Here is a 20,912-nt window from a genome sequence, read left to right as displayed (position 1 = left end):
CCGAACAGCGGGAAGAGGAAGTTTGACAACACCAGATCTTCATCCTCGAACCTCCCACCGCAACAACACTACCGTAAGCCCGAATTCACTCGGAGCTTTAACACTCAGAATCACAACAACAACAACGGTAGCGGGCAGGTTTCGAGCGGATATGCTGGGAAATATCCAAAGTGCAACAGGTGCAACTATCATCATGTTGGCCAATGTGACCGTGCCAAGTGTCAGAGATGCGGAAAGATGGGTCACCAAGCGAAAGAATGTAGAGGAGACCTTGCGGCAAAGGGTGCTCCTAAGCCACCTATGACGACGAAAGGATGCTTTGAATGTGGGCAGGAAGGTCATTTCAGAAAAGATTGCCCCAAGCTGAACAGAATGACAACAATGGGGGTAATGGAAGTGGCAGTAATGGTGGAAGCAATGGCAAGGGAAGAGCGTTTGTGATTGGGTCGGGTCAAGCCCGCAATGATCCGCACGTGGTGATTGGTAAGTTCCCTGTAAACGATTGTTTTGCTTATGTATTGTTTGACACTGGAGCTGATAGGAGTTTTGTGTCGAAAGCCTTTAGTCAACTCTTAGAAGTAACTCTAATTCCGTTAGATGCTAAGTTTCCTGTTGAATTAGCTGACGGTAAGACTATAGTAACGACTCATGTACTTGCGGGATGTAAGTTAAAACATTTGGCGTATCGGAAACTGTTAAATCGGTTAAAAATACCCAAATCATCCGAATTATTTTCGGATGATTCATTTTTACTTGTTTAACCCAATTATATGAAAATAGTTCATTTTTAGGGTTTTTATACACCAGTCAGTTCGTTTAGACGAACTTTACCGGTTTACGCGTTTTAACTTTAAAAGTTTGATAATTAGCACAAATAATTATCCGTTTAATCTCGGATCTTGAAATTTTGCACAAACCACTGTTTGACAGTGGGGAATTTTATAAAAATATTTCCAGAATTAATTTTTATATTTAAAATTTATTTATCTATTTTTAAACACCATTTAAACACTAAATATGTCGTAAATACCAAACGATCTTAGAAAAATCCCAAATTTTTCCTGGATGTCCCCTGCCATCCACATAGTCCCCTGTAAATTTTTTCCAGAACCAAAATCTTCTTTTACATGCCATTTTCACTAAAACCGAGCTAGAAAACCCTAGAACTCGTTTAACCGAAAAGCCTACTTAGACTTCTCCAACTGACCTCAAATTTTGTGTGTGACTTATACATGATATAAAAAGCTTATATGCAATTTTCCAAAATTTTTCATGATATTTAACTATTTTTCACCATTTTTGGCCAAAACCGAGCTTAAATTCACCAAATATTCATCCTTTGTCCAAAAATTACCAAAAATTCACAGAACTCTTATTTTCATGTTTAGAACACCTCTGTAAAATTTCATGACCTAACTCTAAAGCATCAACAATCTGTCCAAATTTCCCAAAACCGAACATAACCGAATATCACTTTCGTTTTCCGCCACTACAAGCTACAAACTCGTCTTTCCGCCTTATCTACCACTAAATACAGAACCTACAACCAACATACCACAATACCAAGCAAGTCACACTCACGATCAAGCCATTTCTTTCATGGTTACGGTTATGATACAAAAACAAAGATTTAACCCGTAAAAATTCGTTTTTGATTCGTTTAACTCCTTTCTTGGACCAAGATCCCTTCTATAACCCGTATACATCACTTGATCATGCAAGAATCAGTTTTCATCTTAGAAACCTCATTTTCTTGCAAACAAACTCAAGAAACGAAGATGAACACGTGATTAACTCGATTCTTTACCTTGTTTTATTGCTAAAAAGTCTCGGTTTTGGATCATGATCTTGAGAGGAGATGAAGAATGTTGGTTAGCTTGATGAAAAAAAGAAAATGAAATAATGGGGAAGACCCCTTGGGCCGATCGGACTATGTGGGGGGTGGGGTGGGGTGGGACCCACCTCTCCATTCTAGGCCACACAATTGGATTCCCGTAATCCGGATAATGTTTTGGATAATCTGGTTCAGTTCGTTTTTCGGTTAAATGTTTAATTCGGCTTAAAACGGGGTTAAAACGGTCGTTTTTCGGCTTAAAAATGAAATTTATATAAAACCGATTTAAAAACTTTAAAAACTTAAATCATGACATTTATTAACTTAAAACGTCATATTACTAATTATTACGCATCTTTTTCGGCTTGATCGATCGTCTCTTGCTCGGTTTGGTATTAAAGGTTTCGTTTAACGTACCGACGTACTATTAAATCAAAATCCTTTTTCTGTGCTTTAATCCACTTATCCCGAAGCTTTAATACTTCGTAACATCACTAAATATCATATATCTCGTCTATAAATGAACCCTAGATTCGTTCGGGTTTCAATAACTATCGATCGATTGATCGCATATTCAATACGATGAATTATATATTCACGTACAATCCATACAGTGAACCCTGTATTCTCGTATAATTACTATGGTAATTCATGTACCCGGCATTAAATATGACGTAACTATTGTCTACCGGTTAGGGTATACCGGGTTTCGTCGGAATCGTTACAGGTTAATTGTTAACCTAAAAGAACCCGTAATATAGGTCCATAAATCTCACCCTTTAAACGTGAATGTTTGGCCGATTTGATGATTGGGGTTTGTTAGCGCTGTGATTCCGAGTTTATGGATACCAAAATCGTGATGTTTCATTAAGAAACGAAGGTTTAATTGCAGATCTAAGAAACGTTGACCAATTGGTGTTCTTGGCGATTTTGACTTTGACTCATAAGATTGGTGTAAGGTAACGAATCAACTAACCAATTCGTTAAGGCAAGATAACGAATCAGTTCGCCAATTCGTTAGGCCCAAACAACGAATCAGTTCACCCATTCGTTATGCCCAAATAACGAACTAGATAGCGAACCAAATCATGAATTGGTTAACAAACCAGATAACGAATCAGGTGATTTGTTACTCGCCAATTCGTTAAGAATAAGGTAACGAATCAGGGCTTGTTCAGATAACGAATTGGAATGACGAATCAGATGATGACCTGATGACGAATCAGTAACGAACTAGATTATGAAAGTAACGAATTAGTTAGCGAACCAGGCTTAATTTGTTATAGCGAATGAGTTAACGAATTAGAAAAATAATTTTAAATCCTAATGGAAAATGTGTTAAGACAGCTTAACCCCAGCCAGGGGCTCTGCCCCTTGGACCCCGCTAGGGGCTGCCGCCCCTAGAACCCTGCTGCCAGAGGGCGCTGCCCCCGGAACCCCGTTCGTTGTGGGTAATAATTGAACTAGAAAGACGATATGGGTAGTGATAGTTAATTGATACGTGAAATTGTTATACAGTTAGTCATGCACAGCTCAAGAAAGGGATTACCATAAACGGTGAACGTAACCGCATTCATGTGAGTTTCTAGCCCTATTTCCGCATTAAAGGGTTGCACACCCTAATAATATATGTGAAGGTCAAAGGGTTGCATACCCTAATAATATATGTGAAGGTTATAGGGCGTAACGCTCTTTAAAACGTAAGGTATGGTTATGCAAGTATGAAAGTATGAAGTATGTACGAAAGTATGTAGTTATGAATATGTTGTATGTGCTATGATTAACTAGAACTCACTCCGCGTAGCTGACTTTTAGTATGCACGCAGGTGAGTAGAATGAGACAACTGGCTTGAGCGGGGGCACATGACAGAAGAATAAGAGTCTGGCATCTGAAGACCTAAGACGTTTTTAATTAATGTTTTTGATTCGAAAGACAATATGTTCGTTGAAGACAAAGTTATGGATTTGATTGTAATGTTTATGAAAGTTTTTAGTATTCTGTGAATGTTTTAATTAACTCTGATATTTAGAACTGTGTTTATGAGTAAATCCAACGTCAGAAGTAGAGCACCGGTAACGGGGCCTTACAAGCCGAGTTGTTCGTGAGCTATTTGAAATCAGCTCGTGAAAAAGTTTGATTGAGCCTAGCTTAAACGAGCCCGAGCCTAAAAGTATGCTCACTTAATAAATGAGTTGGGCTTCACTTATCGAGCTCGAGCCGCCTCACGAGCTTATCATTTATGTAATTTTTACAATATATATACATATATGTATATATAAACATTATTAATTAACGTATATAATGTGATGAAAAAACAACTACATAATGTATATTATGTTAGCTTGGGCTTGAAAAACCACTCGTAAGTCGAGCTCGAACTTTAGAAATAGAAATTGAAACAAGAAGAGTTCGATGCATTTTTTCACCCCTAAATTCTTATGAAAAAATGAGGAGAATTGAATTTTAATAATCTCAATTATGAGCTATTGGCAGTGATTAATCCCAACTCAGAAAATGTTTTAGACAGTCACAACTTTGAATAAATTTTCGGATTTTCCTTTAGTGATCCCATACTAATTGAAAGTTAACCCAATTAGTTTTTGCTAACTTGGACTGCTTATGTGGCAAAAAAAGTCAAAGTTTAGATGATGTGGAATGCTTGTGTGGCAAATAAATCAAAATTTTAATGACGCGGCCTGCTTATGTAGCAAAGTTTTGATGACATGGCTTGTGTTAGGGCTGCCACTTTTACCATAAACTCGAAACCCAACCCGAAAAAATCCGTACCCGAATCCGAACTAACCCGAACTGAAAAATCGAACCTAAGAAAAGACTAACCCGAACCCGAACCAAATTAATTCGGGTTGGTTTACGGGTTTGATTTATAAGTTTTTGGTCAACTCGAAAACCCGAATAAACTTTTAGTTTTGAAATTAATTATATTTTTAGGTATAATAGGCTTAGTCTTAGCCACTAAAGTTAACAGTTGCTGACCCTAGTCGATTTTGTCATTCCAACTATTATGGATCGATTGTTTATTGTTAATTTATGTTTTCTGTTTATTACTAATAGCAACCGTAATCGAACAACCAAATCACGTCCGATTGAAGAAGATTATGGTTCGAGTTAGTTAGTTTTATTCTTCTTTTGAATTGTTCTATCAAGTTATATTGGTTTATTATTTGGTTATTTGCATTACGAGCAAAAAAAATATGTTGTTTAATTTTAGCATTGAAGTTTTTTATTATTTTTTTTGTTTTTTGTTTTGTTTTCTAGGATACTCGAAACCCGATTAACCCAACCCGAAAAACCCATGAAAGATTTGGGTTGAGTTTTGAGTTAAGATTTAAAACTTTGAAATCCGAAGAACACCCCTAGCTTGTGTATGTTGACATTTCACGTCAACAATGACTAACTTTAAGTTAATATGGGGTCGTTAAAGGAAAATATGTTTAAAGTTGAAATTATCGGTAAACATATCGTTAGTCGAGATTAATCCCGACCAATAGATTAAGGTTAGATTTTAAAAAAATGTGTTAAAAAGAAATTCAAACAAAGTTTACTTTAGAATAAATAATGAAAGTGTGTTGGTTTCCAATAAGTCGGCAGCCAATAATAAACACAGAGACGATTGTTGATGCATTTATAGAAATCGTCAGCAAAGAGTAGTATGTTTTATTTTTCTAATACGTTCGTCGCTTTATGTTTATGTTGGTGTCCTACTACTCCCCACTACCTGTTCTTCATTCTTGTTGTTGTTGTTGTTGTTATTCAGTAATCAGTATTCAATTCATCCATGAATAATATAATCCTCCAATAATATAATTCCCATCTACCGTACGTACTGTTTTCCAATTCCACCTGGATCTCGATGAACCCCTACGCATTGACTTTGCAGGTGGATGATTAACAAAGTGTCAGGCCAGCAGAGTATGAAAAACCTATTGAAGAAGCTTCACATCATCAGGCCTTGTAATCATTCATCAGATTCCAATTCAAACTCATCGCTATCGGATAATAATAATAATAATAATAATAATAATAATAATAAGCAGACTTCGATTACCGGATGGTTGAATTCGGTGACCGATAAGAGAAGAAGTTCAAGTTCAAGCCCTAGGTCAGTTGCCATGAATTCAGGTAACCCTACGGATCCCCAAGTTGAAGAGGAGTATCAGATTCAGCTGGCCTTGGAGTTGAGTGCAAGAGAAGACCCCGAAGCCGTTCAGATCGACGCCGTCAAGCAGATCAGTTTGGGAAATAATAATACTCTTCCTCCTCCTCCTGCTGCTGCTGCTGAGATTCTTGCTTTCAGATATTGGGTAAGTTGACTTTTTATTATTTATGGAAAATATGCATTTAGTGTGTTTGGCATGAAGCTTTTAGAAGCTTTTAGGAGCTACAAGCTTCAAGAAAAGCTCATACTCAGTTAAAAGTCTTGTTTGGTTTAAGGAGCTTGAAGCTTTTAGGTCATGAGAAAAAGCTTAAAGCTAAAAGCTTCTACTAGTAGCGTTTAGAAAGAGCTACAAGCTTTTAGTATGTTAATTTACTTAAATAACCTTCCAAAATAAATACATTTACTATTTTTGTTTATAGTTATGCCCATTTTAGTAATTTTATACATTTTATTAAAAGCTCCAGCTACTCTGCCAAACATCTAAATATATCTAAAAAGCTACAGCTACCAGCTACAGCTTCCGGCCACCAGCTAGCAGCTTTCAGCTACAGCTACCAGTTAGTTTTGCCAAACATACCCTAAATGTATCTCAAGTGGTGTTTCAGCCACATTTTAACCTTTCCGTATGTGGTATAAAACATATGATTGTACACTATATGTGTTTTTTCCCATCAAAGATCAATGTATATTTGGAACCCAACTTACAGAAACAATAACTTTTTCATTGGTGTGTAATTCATACTTCATATGGTCCAAGAAACTGTATATTGTATGGATAATTGTTATAGGGCCTGCATGATATTTTTATTAAAGTTAAAGGATATACCAGGAATTACGAAAGGGATAGTTAATTTGACCCTATTTGTTTATTTGGACATTTCTAATATTACTGTTTATGGACCTGGTTGGTGGGACATTTATGTGCATACTTGCTTGTTTCAGTGAGGCAAATATGAAGTATTTCTACTTATGGAAACTTAACAGACTGATTTTGTGTTTATTGAGTTGCATTTGGTTACCCATGTTGCGTTTGATTGCAAATTTCTTTGTGTGGTTTAGGTCAAAATGGATCTCAAGTGGTGTTTGACTCACGAATCTTTCATTTTGATATTGTACTTTCCCATATGTGGTATAGTCATACAGTATCTGTGTTTTTTACCCTTTAAGGTCAATTTCTTTGACCAAAAAAATTACACAAAGAAATTTACAATCACAGTCAACATGTCTCACTAAATGCGAATTTATGGACATTGAAACAGCCCAATAATTTTGTCAATTCAATAAATTCTTCATTGCAATTACTCCATATGGAATTTTTTGGCAGCACGTGTAATGAGCGTTGGAAGAAAATCTTACTGCTTAAAGGGCAAAACACACATATAGTGTCCATGTGTTTTTTCCCCTTAAAGGTCAATTTGTTTGAACCCATCCTAAAGAAACAAATGTGTTTGTCATTCGTGTGTAATTCGTAGTCATATGGTTCAACAAACTGTATAATGTGTATATAATTGTTTTAACATATAGAGTGTATAAGACATGAATGATATACTTATTAAAAGTTAAAGGATATAATAAGAATCACATTTGGGTTACTTAATTTGACCCTAATTGGTTATCAAGTCAAGCATACTAAACGATATCTCATCGTACATATTTGTTAAGTTATAAAATTATGGATATAAGTTTTGTCACGTACTTGTAATCATGGAAATGTGATGATTGCTTATATTGATTGTTGAAGTACAATAATTTCCTTATTCTTATTAGTTAACAAGTGTTACCATACGTGGTACAATTGTACACTGTATGTGTTTTGGCTAGTGTGTTCTTTTTGCCTTAAATATCAATATATATGGAATGCACCTTAAAAAACAAAACTTTTAACATTTGTGTGCAATGCATACTTCATATGGTCCAACCAACTATATATATATTATATTATCTATAATTGTTTTAACATATGAATTTGATAGTCAAACCGCAGGGACCATTTGTGCAATTTTCTCTGATTGAGTTAATATGAGTCTAGCAGAATGTGTTCGTGTAACACTAGTTTCGAAAGTTTTTGTTATTGCTTATTGGGTTCTAACTTTTCTCATGTCCTAGACACGTTCATACTTCACAGAATTATAGTGCTCTCAGCTATGATGACAAGATTCTTGACGGGTTCTATGATCTATACGGGGTATTAACGGGACCCACATCATCACAAATGCCTTCACTTCTCGACTTACAAGCAACACCCGTTTCGGATAATATTACATGGGAAGCTGTTATAGTTTATAAAGCTTCAGATTCTAAACTTTTAGGACTTGAACGGACGGCTCTTGAAATGGCTGTGAAGTCAATGTCTGAATCTGTTAATTTTGCTGGTCAAACTTTGGTTCAGAGACTTGCAGTTTTGGTTTCTGATCACATGGGGGGGCCAGTTGGTGATCCTGAAAAGATGTTGGTTGCTTGGAGGGAATTTAGCTCAAGATTAAGGGAAAGTATTGGAAGCATGGTTTTGCCGCTTGGCGAGTTAAGTGTTGGAATGGCCCGTCATCGGGCATTGCTTTTTAAGGTATTTTTCTATTTCCTAATTTTCATTTAACTTTATATTATGTTGTTAGTTTATATTCTTTCATGTTTGAGTGATTTAACACTTTTAGAAGTAAACAGAAGACATAAATGTAACATCCCAAGCTTGAAGTAGTAGACTGATATACTAATATTTAGTTAAGGGGTGTATTATAATAGTTAACTTATTGTTATTATCGTATTAAAAATTAGTAAACTCATAAGAAAGGTACTTTAAATGAACAGTATGAAGGGCTTTCATTAGCAGATCTTTTTGAATGTAAGCACAAAAATTAGCAAAAAAATGGATGAGAACATGCTATTGTAGTTAACAGTTTCATCTAAGTCTACAAGAAGTTGCTACAAAAATAGAGTCAAAGTGGCATAATCCCTAAAACTAGAGATATTTAAGATACTGTTAACTTTTACAAGCCTTCAAGGTATTCTTCTATTTATCAAATTTCAGTTTACTTTATTTTTGTTTACCCTTAATTTTTATCCATTCATGTTAATGGGTGTGACAGTTAGTTTAATATTCTTGCAAAACTAAAAAAATAGTAACTTTAGGGGTCGAAGCAGGCCCGGTTTCCTAGGGATGGCTTGAATACTTTTTGTCTGAAAACTTTGAGTTTTAAAAATACCGTGTCAAATATGATTAGAATTTTTAATCAATTTTAGTTGTAATTGATTTAGGAAGTTTATGGGTTAAGAATACATGTTGGGTGACTTTCACCTGTTTTGACCACTTTCTCTTTCCTTTTATTTAGTTTTGCTTATTAAAGACATAACATAATCCGAATAGATCCATTTATAAGTAAGTGGATTGAAACAGTCACTTGTAATAAAAGGTAATGCCAAACCAATACATCGAAGCATGCTCTCACAACTTTACGTTAGAATCCTAGATTCCTAGTTTCTTATTAGACTACGTGATGAGTCACACGATAAATGTTGTACGGTTTTACCTTTTGTAACATATTCTATTATTTGTGGTTGATACATGCTCTTGCAGGATCTTTTATTTCAAGTTAATGATATATGGTTATCCTTACATCCACTAATTTTGGAATTATAACAAACCTTGTCTTTGTAGGTTTTGGCTGATAGTGTGGGGATCCCTTGCCGGTTAGTTAAAGGCAAGCAATACACGGGTTCCAACAATGTTGCAATGAACTTTATAAAACTTAATGATGGAAGGTTGTGCTCTTTTCTTTAGATAATCATAATTCAAGGTTTAACAATATGCATACCTTTTTAAATGATAAATAAAATGATTTTCCGAATGCAGGGAATATATTGTTGACTTAATGGCGGACCCTGGAACTCTAATCCCATCTGATACAGCCGTAGGCTTAAACGTAGATTATGCTGAATCTTTCTCATCGAGTCCATGGTCCCGAGATGAAGATTCTTCTTATTATTTAGCTTCTTTGACAAGTAACTTCACAACTTCATCTACTGACTACATGGAAGAAAACGACCACACACATTCATCAGGCTTATCACAACAACCAATCAAATCTAAGGAATCTTTACCACCCAAAGCACAAAAGGACAAAATAGGAACTTCACAACAAGTTCATGCACGATCACCTTCATGGACCGAAGGCATTAGCTCCCCTGCAGTGAGGAAAATGAAGGTTAAGGATGTTTCACAATACATGATGGAAGCTGCAAAAGAAAACCCTAATTTAGCTCAGAAATTACACGATGTGTTGTTGGAAAGTGGCGTTGTTGCTCCGCCTGACCTCTTTACCCAAGTTTATGAAGAAGAAAGTCAAAGTCAAAGTCAAAGCCAGAGTCAGAGTCAAAGTCAAGATCAACCTCGTTTCTTACCTCCATTACCACACCCAACGAAAGCTACTTCACAGTCTGAATCAAATCCAGTGCAATACATGAGAAACGTTCCAGCGGCGGCTGCTGCAGCTGCAGCTGCTGCCGCGGTGGCGTCCTCCATGGTGGTGGCTGCCACCAAAACAATAACGGACCAAAACATGCAACTGCCGGTGGCAGCTGCAGCCACTGTGACAGCGGCAGTTATGGTGGCAACAACTGCAATATCACAAAATGAGAATTTGAATGTTTTGGAGTGTTCTCCAAGAAAAGATGGAGGTATGGGTCAACACGAGGTAGGTCAAGAAGGAGAGAGAATATCGGATAGGTCAACAAGTAACGAAAGCACAGTATCAGAAGTGTCACTTGACGATGTAGCGGATTGTGAAATAGCATGGGAGGATATCACTTTGGGTGAACGTATCGGATTGGGTACTGAGTCAACTTGCTTATTGTGTTATTGGTAATATATAATAATTAATTTACTAACTTATATCTTATATTTGTTGCAGGATCATATGGAGAGGTATACCGTGGTGACTGGCATGGAACCGTGAGTTTATATTCATTCTAGGTTTAATTTTGTAGTACTGACATATATGATTTATGTGTAACTTTATTGTTGTTTTAATTTGTCAGGATGTTGCTGTTAAAAAGTTTCTAGACCAAGAAATAACTACAGAATCCCTTGAGGAATTTAAAAGCGAGGTATAAATCATTTTCAGTTTTAGCCAAACACTCTGACACTGATTATTAGTTGAATACTTGAAAAGGAAATAAAAATACCCCTATAACTTGTGTATTGGTAAGCACATATTATTAGACTGAACTATGTTATCTAAGTTTAAGTGGCTTTTTCTTGTTAGCATTGAAATAGTTCATGTATTACCCTAATTTTATGTTATTTTTCTAACCGAAATATTTAATTTTTTGGATTACAAGGTCAGGATCATGAAAAGAGTTAGGCATCCGAACGTTGTACTCTTCATGGGGGCTGTAACACGTGCACCACATCTTTCAATTGTTACCGAATTTCTTCCCAGGTATGTACCTCGAACATGTTTGTATTGGTATGAGTGTGTATATATAGGGGTGTGATTTAGAGAAAACTCCTCTTAGAGAGAGAACTAGAGAACTCATAAAGAATTATTTTTAGCTTTTTTAAAAAACATATCTTGTAATTTTTTTTCTTTCATCCTTCTAATTAGTTGATATTGTTCTTAAAAAAACTGTCGATGTAATGCATATGTGCAATAGTGTTCATTGCGTATGTACAATAGTTTTATATTGCATATAATACAACACAATTGCATTATACAATACACATTATTGAATATATGCATATACAACACTAATGCACATATGCACTATATCGATTTTTTTTTATTTTTTGCATATAATATAACACTATTGCACATATACAATACAAACAATTGCATATATGATATTCAACACTATTGCACAAATAAAATACACACCAGTGCACATATGCAATAAAAAAGGGTCGGAAGTATTGCAGATATGCACTACGAGTTTTTTTTAATTATTTTTTTTTTATTTTTTATTTTTATATTTTTTCTAGTGAATAATAATAACATATAAGAAGGATGAAAAAAAAAATAAAAAATATTTAATTAAATTAAAAATATTTCTTTATGAGTTATCTACTTTTCTTTCTAAAGAGTTCTCTCTTTATCATCTCCATATATATATATATATATTAGTTTTTATCCCTCGTATTACGTGGGTTGTTTTTCATTATTCGTTTATAATATTTATATATTTTTTGTATTTCAATTTTATTTATTGTACATAAGTTAATAATATACTTTGTATTTGATGATGAAAGAGTTTCACAAATAAATGGGATGTTATAACCCGGTTTAAAAGCTATTTGGGTTTTGTATGACCCATGATTCACTTATTTTAATATTATAAAATTGTTTTTTAATTATAAATAATATATATATTTGTTTTAAAGAAATCATATATTAAATTTTAGTATATCCCTGTTTTATAGGATTTTCACATCAAATATTTGGTGAGATTAATTTTTAACTTAATGAAATGTTATAACCTGTTTAAGGAATATCAGGGTTTGGTGAGACCAATGCCCGTGAGTTCGGGTCAAATGCGTGAGAAGCCTCAATTTACAAATAATGCAATCTGGTGGCTTGAGAGAACGTAGGGAGCAACCAGAGAGCTTTTAAATGTTTCGTTTATATATATATATATATATATATATGTAGGGGAGGGTTATTTTGAGAACCATGGTGAGTTTTAAGAACTTTAAGAACTCAATTTTGAACCACACGTTTAATTAAATGATATGTGGCTGATATTAAATTTAATTAAAAATGAAGCAGGAGAGAGAATAAGTATTTTTGATACTTACACAAGTTTAAACGTTAGTTACACATGTGTAAAAAGCCGATTTTTTTGTACATCACATACACTTACGTATTACACGTGTTAAAAAAATTCGAAAATTTTTTTTTGTTACGTTGAATTCTTTTGAGTTCTTAAAACTCAAAGTGGTTCTTAAAAGAAATCAATCCTATATATATCTATATATATATATACTAGCCAGGTGCCCACGCGATATAGCGGAGGTACGCGACCAATGTTGACGCTCGTAACCTCGGTACGTGCGTAACCTGACGATGGTATGCGTTTAAAGTGGCATCAGACGTGTAACCAGTGTCGGTAAGCGCATCACACAATGCCTAAATGCCAGCAACCCGGTATGTATATACAATATCATCCGCGTAATGGATGCCTGAACGTGCGTTACCGGTGACAAAAATCAAGAAACAAAGACGAAATGTAGAGTAATTTCAAATACACCGCTTTTTAACACAACCTGTTTTGACGTGAAACCCGTTCCGACAAAGTTTTAACTTGAAGCCCGTTTTAACCTGAACCCGTTCGAACCCGGACCAAATTAACCATTAGCCGAACCCGCACGACTCATTGTTGGTACAAACTGGTAATCACGTAATATGTTAGTTTTAAACTAATAAGCTATAACAATATCATAATCAAATTAAAGAGAATAAAAAAGCTCGTTTTTATGGTGTATCTGTTTTAAAAAAAATGTTAGCGTGTGAAAAAGTTATGGCTGTTTAAAAGTCGTGTGGGTTGTTTGTTTAGAATAAGGGGAAAAAGTATAACTATTATTCAAATTAACAAAAGTTAATCAAGTTAAAGGGTAAAACTGTAACTATTTCAAATAAAATTATAAATAATCGTGAGATATAGAGTTACAAAGACTATTTTGCCATTCTTTAAGGTAGTACTCTATGCTTTGTGAGTTGTAAAACTCTTAAAGATAGGGATGACAATGGGTCGGGTTTAGGTATTCCCAAACACATACCCGGTTATGAAAGTCCGTCCCAAACGACAGGTTTTAATCGGGTAATTATCCGTCGGGTTTCAGGTTTTCCTATCGGGTTTCGGGTTTCTTATCGAGTTTTGATAAAATACTCGTCGGGTATACCCGGCTCAAAACCAGCTAGGATTCCACTGGGTTTTGACAAAATATAATTAATCGATTTCAAAGATGGTTACTATAAAGATAAAATGTCTCAAATAATTGAAATAAAAAAGTTCCGACAAATAATATAGTATATATATTATATATAATATAATATAATAGGCTATATCGGGTACATCGGGTATATAATCGGGTAAATGGGTTTATGTTATCGGGTAATCGAGTCAGTTAATCGAGTATATTAGAAATCTCAAACCCGTCCCAAACCCTAATGGGTCGGGTATTACCCGTCCCATTTATGTCGGGTTTCGGGTTTTCCCATCGGGTTCGCGTTTGATTGCCATCCCTACTTAAAAATTTGCATTTAATTTTGCCCATTGGATTCTCTTTATATATAATATCTATACTATATAAAACATGAGTGAAGTACCTTTTAATTTTAAGGGGTATCAAACTTGCTGCTTTTAGTATAAACTATAATGCATAAAGTTAAGACATTTTAGGGGCAATATTGTCTTTTGATAATTTTGTCTTTTAGCAAAAGAAAAATAATGTTACGGTTTATATTTTATTTCTTCAAAAATAATTACAAGCTTAGTCCTTTAACTTTAATCACATTTTGTTAATTTATATAATAGTTACATATAAATAGTATACCATAAAAAAGAGTATTCTATTATCTTTAATTTGAGTATGGTATTGTTATACTTTTTTCATTTTAAAAACTTAACGTGTTACGTGATTAAATACCGGCAAACGAATCGGGCGGGTTCGACTGTTCGGGTCATGGGTCTAAAAGGTTAAGGTTGGAATGAGTCGATACGAAAAGGTTAATTTGGTTTGGGTCGGGACGGGTTTGGGTTGAAAGGGGTCAAGTCATAACGAATTTCGGTTAGAACATTGTCAAGCGGAACGGGTTGCGGGTCAAGACGAGTTCAATGTAGCGTTACGTGCGCACCTCAGCGTGCATAGTTGTGGTGTGATGTGCTTACTAACACCAGTTAAGATTCCAATGTCGCAATACGAGCATACTATCGTCGAGTTATGCAAGTACTATTGTGAAGTCACGCACAAACAGAAACAGTAACACCAGTTACACATCCGATGTCATGTTTGTGGGCAATCCCGCCGTATTGCGCGGGCATACAACTAGTATATATTATACGAGTAGGTTATTTTAAAAAGGGTTGAAGTCCTAAGAAGGGCGAGAATCAACCTGGAGGTGCCACTTGGGTTGAGGGGAAAAAGTATCCAATATTGTTTTTTCTTAAATAAAAAGTCTTCGCAGATAAATCATAAAATGGTGATGCACCATTATATGGGATAAACTAAACGTGTGTTTAGCATAGTCGATGAAGTTGGACACATCCTAAAAAAGATAATGACACACCTTTATGCGCACCAATTTAACATGTTTTAACATGCCTATAAAAGCTTTTTACAATTTAAAAACGGTAGAACTAAATAAAAATATATAATGGTGCCTTTCCCCATTTCCCCCCTCCTAGCTGTAAAAATCATTCGACTGAATCGACGTGGCACCCTTCTCATTTCAACTATTGATTGCTATAATGAAAACATGTCTAGATTTGGTTCCACCCCTTCTAGGATTTTGCCTCTTGTAACTTGATCCTCTCTGTATATCGAATCATGAACAATCTACTTTTTGTTAAATGTTTTTTGTTAAAGAAAATAGCTTTTTTATTTACGAGACACAAGATGAAGATGAAAATTCTGTGGAAACCATTAAACATTTATCTTTAGTTATGGTGTCCTTACATTTGTTATCCATAATATTTGCTGGATATATTTAAAACTTGTTTTCTTTACCACTTTTTAAGTTTTTTTTATTATTTTTGGTTAATATATTAAATCTTTTAGATAAAGGGTTATAAGTTCAAATTAATAATTGTAAACAATGATATTTCTTATTTACTTTTTAGGGTTCTAAAAGGGAACAAAAATGAGAAGGATGAGAAGTATTTGTAGCTATAAAAAAAAACCCTCAAAAAAATTAAAAAAATAAAAATAAATCATAACTCAAAATTTAATAAAGAAATGAAAAAAGTAAAAACACAAAAAATGTTTACACTGTCTTCCTCGTTCTCATAAAAAAACACACAATGGTAAGTGAAAAAGTTCTTGTGTCTTTTTGTTTATCATTGTGTTTTGTGTTTATTTCGTCATTAATTGTGTTTTTTTTTCTTTGACATTATGTGTTTATTCTTTATATTGTATTATATTACTTAACATTGTTTTTATTTTGTTCAGTATTGTGTTATATTTTGCGATCTATTATGTTTTTTTTAGTTATAATTGTGTCTTTTGTTCATTTTTGTCATTGTGTCTTTGATCTCGATATTGTCTTTTCGTCCATTTAGGTCCTAAGAGGCCTAATATTCTGACCAATATTCATTCTTCTGAGATTTTTATCTGTAGTTGAACTTTAAACCATTTTATTATTAATGGTTTATATGGAATGATGAAGAATATTTTATATTGTGCAGAGGTAGTTTATATAAATTACTCCACCGCCCCAACAACCAACTAGACATTCGAAGGCGTTTGAGGATGGCATTGGATACAGTATGCTCTCTTTTAGGGAGCGTCTGGATGTGCGTTTAACTAATTACTGTTGTTTTAAACTCCCATCATCATTTTAGAGTGTTTGGGTAAAGTGGTTATTGAGATAAATGTAAAATTACCTAACTATCCTTACTTTTAGCACTCTGAAGATGCGCATCCAGACAGCCCCCTTATTAACCTTTAATCTCATTGCTATGTTGATCCTCATTTTTAAATATTTTTCTCTATTATATAGAAAATTGTATAAGTGGTCCGTATGGTTTGTTCATTTTTCAAGTTTAGTCTCTAGATTTAAAAATTGCAAATTTAGGGGGTGTTTGGGATTGCTTGTTTTCATCAACTTATAAAATAACTTTTTAAAAAGGTAATAAGTTGTTTGTGATTGCTTATGCTGTGAGAGGATAAGTTGTCCTGACTTATAAACTTATGACAATAAGTCATAACGAGATAGAATAAGGAAACCCAAAGTCCAAACACGCACTTAGTACAAACATTTGTGAGAAGGTTTGCACGTTTAACGGGGTCTGAACGTTCAACCTTCTCACAAGTTCACAAATGTTTAAATAAAATTTGCAATTTTTAAGATTTGGGACTAAACATGCAAAATGGTCAAACCATAGGGAACATTTGTGGCAACTTTATAATAGCATTGCTTCTAATAACCTTATTATTGTTTTGTAACTGAAATTACAGGCACGTGGTATGAACTATTTGCACAATTGCACACCCGTTATTGTTCACCGCGATTTGAAGTCTCCAAATCTTCTTGTTGATAAGAATTGGGTTGTGAAGGTATCATACCAACTTTTTCTACACTAAAACTTATAACATAATTATGGCAGTTATTTTTTTATGTTCAGGTTTGTGATTTTGGGTTATCAAGAATGAAAAACAGCACCTTTCTTTCTTCAAGATCTACTGCAGGAACTGTATGCGTTATATTCATATGGCATCAAGAAAATAATTGATTTTATAAATAATTAGTGTGTCAAAAGTTGTTACCAAAGTAATATTATTAACTCAAACGAACGAACATGAGCACATGTCTCGTTTTTTAATTTATGTTCATTTCTTTAAATTCGTTTATGTTCGTTCGTTTACATTCATTTATGCATGTTAGTTTACTTATTTTTAAGTTTGTTCGTCTATATAAGAAAGGAACAAACTTAAACAGAGTTTTTTGCTCATTCAGTTTAATGAACATGACCATATGTCTCGGTCGTTCATTTTTGTTCATGAATGATCGTGCACGTTCATCTATGTTCATTTGTTTACGTTCATTTATGTTTGTTAGTTTACGTTTGTCTAAGTTCGTTCGTCTACGTTTGATTAATATGTTCATTTAAATTTTTAGGCCGATTACAGTTTGGTCTAGTTTTAATAACCTTTAGATCCTACACGTTTTTCACCTGTACTTAAAATCAGTTTTATCTCAGTTATGTTTGTTCATCTGCCCAGCTATCTTTGTTCGTTTACATTCGTGAACCATTTGATTATAGTGAACACAAACACGTTTGTTTTTTTTAACGAACTAACTCAAACAAGAAAACCCTGTTCGTTTAGTTCGTGTTCGATCGTTTGTTCAGGTCAATAACTGTTAAAATTTTCAGGCGGAGTGGATGGCTCCAGAAGTTCTAAGAAACGAACCATCGGATGAAAAGTTAGTATTTTGTTTTCTTACACAAAATGAAAACTATACGAGTTTCTTAATGACATAATAATGTAATATTAACATAATAATGTTTTGTAGGAGCGATGTTTATAGTTATGGTGTGGTTTTATGGGAGCTTTGCACAATGCAACAACCGTGGGGTGGATTAAACCCGATGCAAGTTGTTGGTGCGGTCGGGTTTCAACATCGCCGTCTTGAAATTCCAAATGACATGGACCCTGTCATTGCAGATATTATTACAAAATGCTGGCAAACGTTAGTCTTCGACCCCTATATATTCTTGTGTATCCAAAACCAAATGAGGGGTGAGATCCGGTACAAATAAAATTAACCTACTAAACATACAAATAACTAGTGTAATTACAGTTTTGAACAAGAGTAATTGTGTTATAAAAAATAAAATAGTGATAATAATTACTCTAGTTCAAAAGTTATAGAGCATCATCGTACTCAGTATATCCCACCAATAGCAATGCTATGGTAGGGTCTGAGGAGGGTAAGATGTAGACAGCCTTACCTCTATCCCATAGGGATAGAGAGGCTGCTTCCGGTGAGACCCCCGGCTCGATAGTAGTTTTGAATCAAGCCTTGGACATAAGACACATAACACTCAATCATCGGGACACCGACTGATTGGTGCATGTGCCCTTGTCTTTCGGCTATCAATGCCACCACATGATGCCTGATTAACCTTCCGCCACTTTTAACGTTATTTTCACGTGATTAGTAAAATAATGTCAAAATTAGTGCAATTTTACTTTTGCCCACCCAAGGGTTCACACATATATACATTATATGTGCGCACCGCAAGCAGGGCATAAAATATTACTCAAGTTATGTGTACACTTCTCACGATAAAAATCATTTGTATTTGATCCATACACTAATAATCTAATTCTTTTGGATAAAAACGATTTAGAAGGTTTTATGCATTTTAAATACATTCTCAAACCCGCATCTATTTTAGCTATGTTCTTTAATTTTACATGTTTGACCCTTTAGAGATAAAGATATCTACATAGTTACACATTGACTCCTCTAGTATCTAAAAATGTAGTTTTTATCTCTTTCTCTAAAAGTTTAACATGCCATTTAACTACACTCCTTACACATACAAGTAAGGATGTAAACGATAAAATAAGCCGAGCCGAATCCTAGCTGGTCCAGGCTCGATCTCAGCTCGTTTAAATTATGAGACCTCGAGCCGGCTTATTTAGAGCTCTATTTCTGATGCGCTCGTGAATAATTTTCAAGCTTGAGCTCCACTCGTTTGGAGCTCAGCTCGTGGGTAGTGTTTCAAGCTGGATCTCGACACTATGTTTATTTATTTTTCGTATAGATAGATAAATTGTTTTTTAGGATCAATGGATTTATATACATTGATGGTTATTTTTTACAGATAAATTAGTATAATTATTATTTACAACAAAATATATATTATATAGTTATCATTATCATAATATTATATATAATAGTTATTATTATAAAAATATATATTCAATATATTAAATAAAAACTTTATAAATAATAGGTTTGTTTAGGCTCCCGGGCCAGCTTGGGCTTGTTTACCAAACAAGCTTATTTTTAGTCTCAGGTTCAAGCACGTTTATGTTCGGCTTGATTCGAGCTTTTGACGAGCCGATCTTGAGTAGCTCACCAGCGGCTTGACTCGTTTACTTACTCCCTTATACACACACATGATATATGCTTATGTGACTAGTTTGTGAAATTTATGGTTATAAGAAAGACTGTTGACATAATATTCCTTTTTTCTATAGTGATCCAAAACTTCGGCCTACGTTTGCTGACATCATGGCCGCATTGAAGCCACTTCAGAAGGCGAATTCGATTTCTAAAACAGTCAAGAGCCAATTGGTTTCCATAATGTAGCTCACAGTTTGGGGATAATGAAAGTGGCTCAAGTTATTTGATCAATATGTGACACGGTGAAGTCATTTGTTTGGATACACAACATGTTTCAAATGATTCTGATTCTTCTGTCTAATGGTCATTTTAAGCCCGTTGATGCCACCATCTCAGTTTTCTGTTTCTATTTTTGTAACCTCAGTTTGGTTTTGTAAATTCATGTTGTATCATGGTCATAATATCACTTGTTTATAAACACTCACTGTGTGTTGGAAGTTGGAACCTAGAGTGCAACGGGAATCAAGATTTTGTGAAGATATTTCTTTCTTACAAGTATTGAAATTTGGTTAAAAAAACATATGTTTAGTTTTCCATATGGTTTGTTGTTAGGACTTGCGACCACTTTAGCTACTTTTTATGGATTTTGTCACTCATACGAATCAGTCATTATTTTTATCCCTATAAAAGTTTGCAACCGAGTTACTTGATCGATCCGGTTGTCCACGCCACCCGCCAGTTAGCAGCTGTTCTTCAATACTAGACATTCACTTGTCCAAACATTTCTCATGCAAGGAATTCGCATGCGCATGCATGCTCCTGGCCCACCCACTTGCATGCATTATGTGAAAGGGACCATCGACTACGGTATCACCTTTACCTAGACGTGCAAAAAAAAACCGGTTCTGGACCTGAACCGGTGTACCCGACCCGGAACCTGTTCGAGTTCGTACCCGGTGTAACTAAACCCGGTTTGGGTATTTATATACCCGAATCTGTACCCGCTTCTACATATTATATCCCCAACCGGTTCGTACCCGGTTCCATTTTGGAACCGGTTCGGCGGTTCCTACCCGGAATAACCGGTTCCGCCGGGTATTTTACGTAAAA

The 20,912-nt window shown here is 34.6% G+C and overlaps 1 protein-coding gene across 1 annotated transcript; it reads left to right on the top strand.

Annotated features, from left to right (window-relative positions):
- The first annotated feature begins 5,767 nt into the window (after window positions 1-5,767).
- LOC143585504 (putative serine/threonine-protein kinase SIS8) lies at window positions 5,768-20,278 on the top strand. The gene is made up of 13 exons (XM_077067277.1): window positions 5,768-6,157; window positions 8,138-8,575; window positions 9,665-9,768; window positions 9,860-10,836; window positions 10,917-10,957; window positions 11,044-11,112; window positions 11,347-11,447; window positions 16,408-16,486; window positions 17,180-17,278; window positions 17,347-17,415; window positions 18,097-18,146; window positions 18,237-18,413; window positions 19,937-20,278. Exons 1-13 carry the CDS (start codon window positions 5,768-5,770, stop codon window positions 20,046-20,048), a joined length of 2,706 nt encoding a protein of 901 aa, XP_076923392.1. The 3' UTR covers window positions 20,049-20,278.
- The last annotated feature ends 634 nt before the right edge of the window (window positions 20,279-20,912 follow it).

Source organism: Bidens hawaiensis, unplaced genomic scaffold (assembly GCF_021521415.1).
Source record: "Bidens hawaiensis isolate Kalapana, Puna unplaced genomic scaffold, B.hawaiensis_p1.1 tig00033868_1, whole genome shotgun sequence".
Taxonomy (NCBI): Eukaryota; Viridiplantae; Streptophyta; class Magnoliopsida; order Asterales; family Asteraceae; genus Bidens; species Bidens hawaiensis.
Note: the sequence above shows the minus strand (reverse complement) of the source record. Positions and strands in the feature narration are given on the sequence as shown.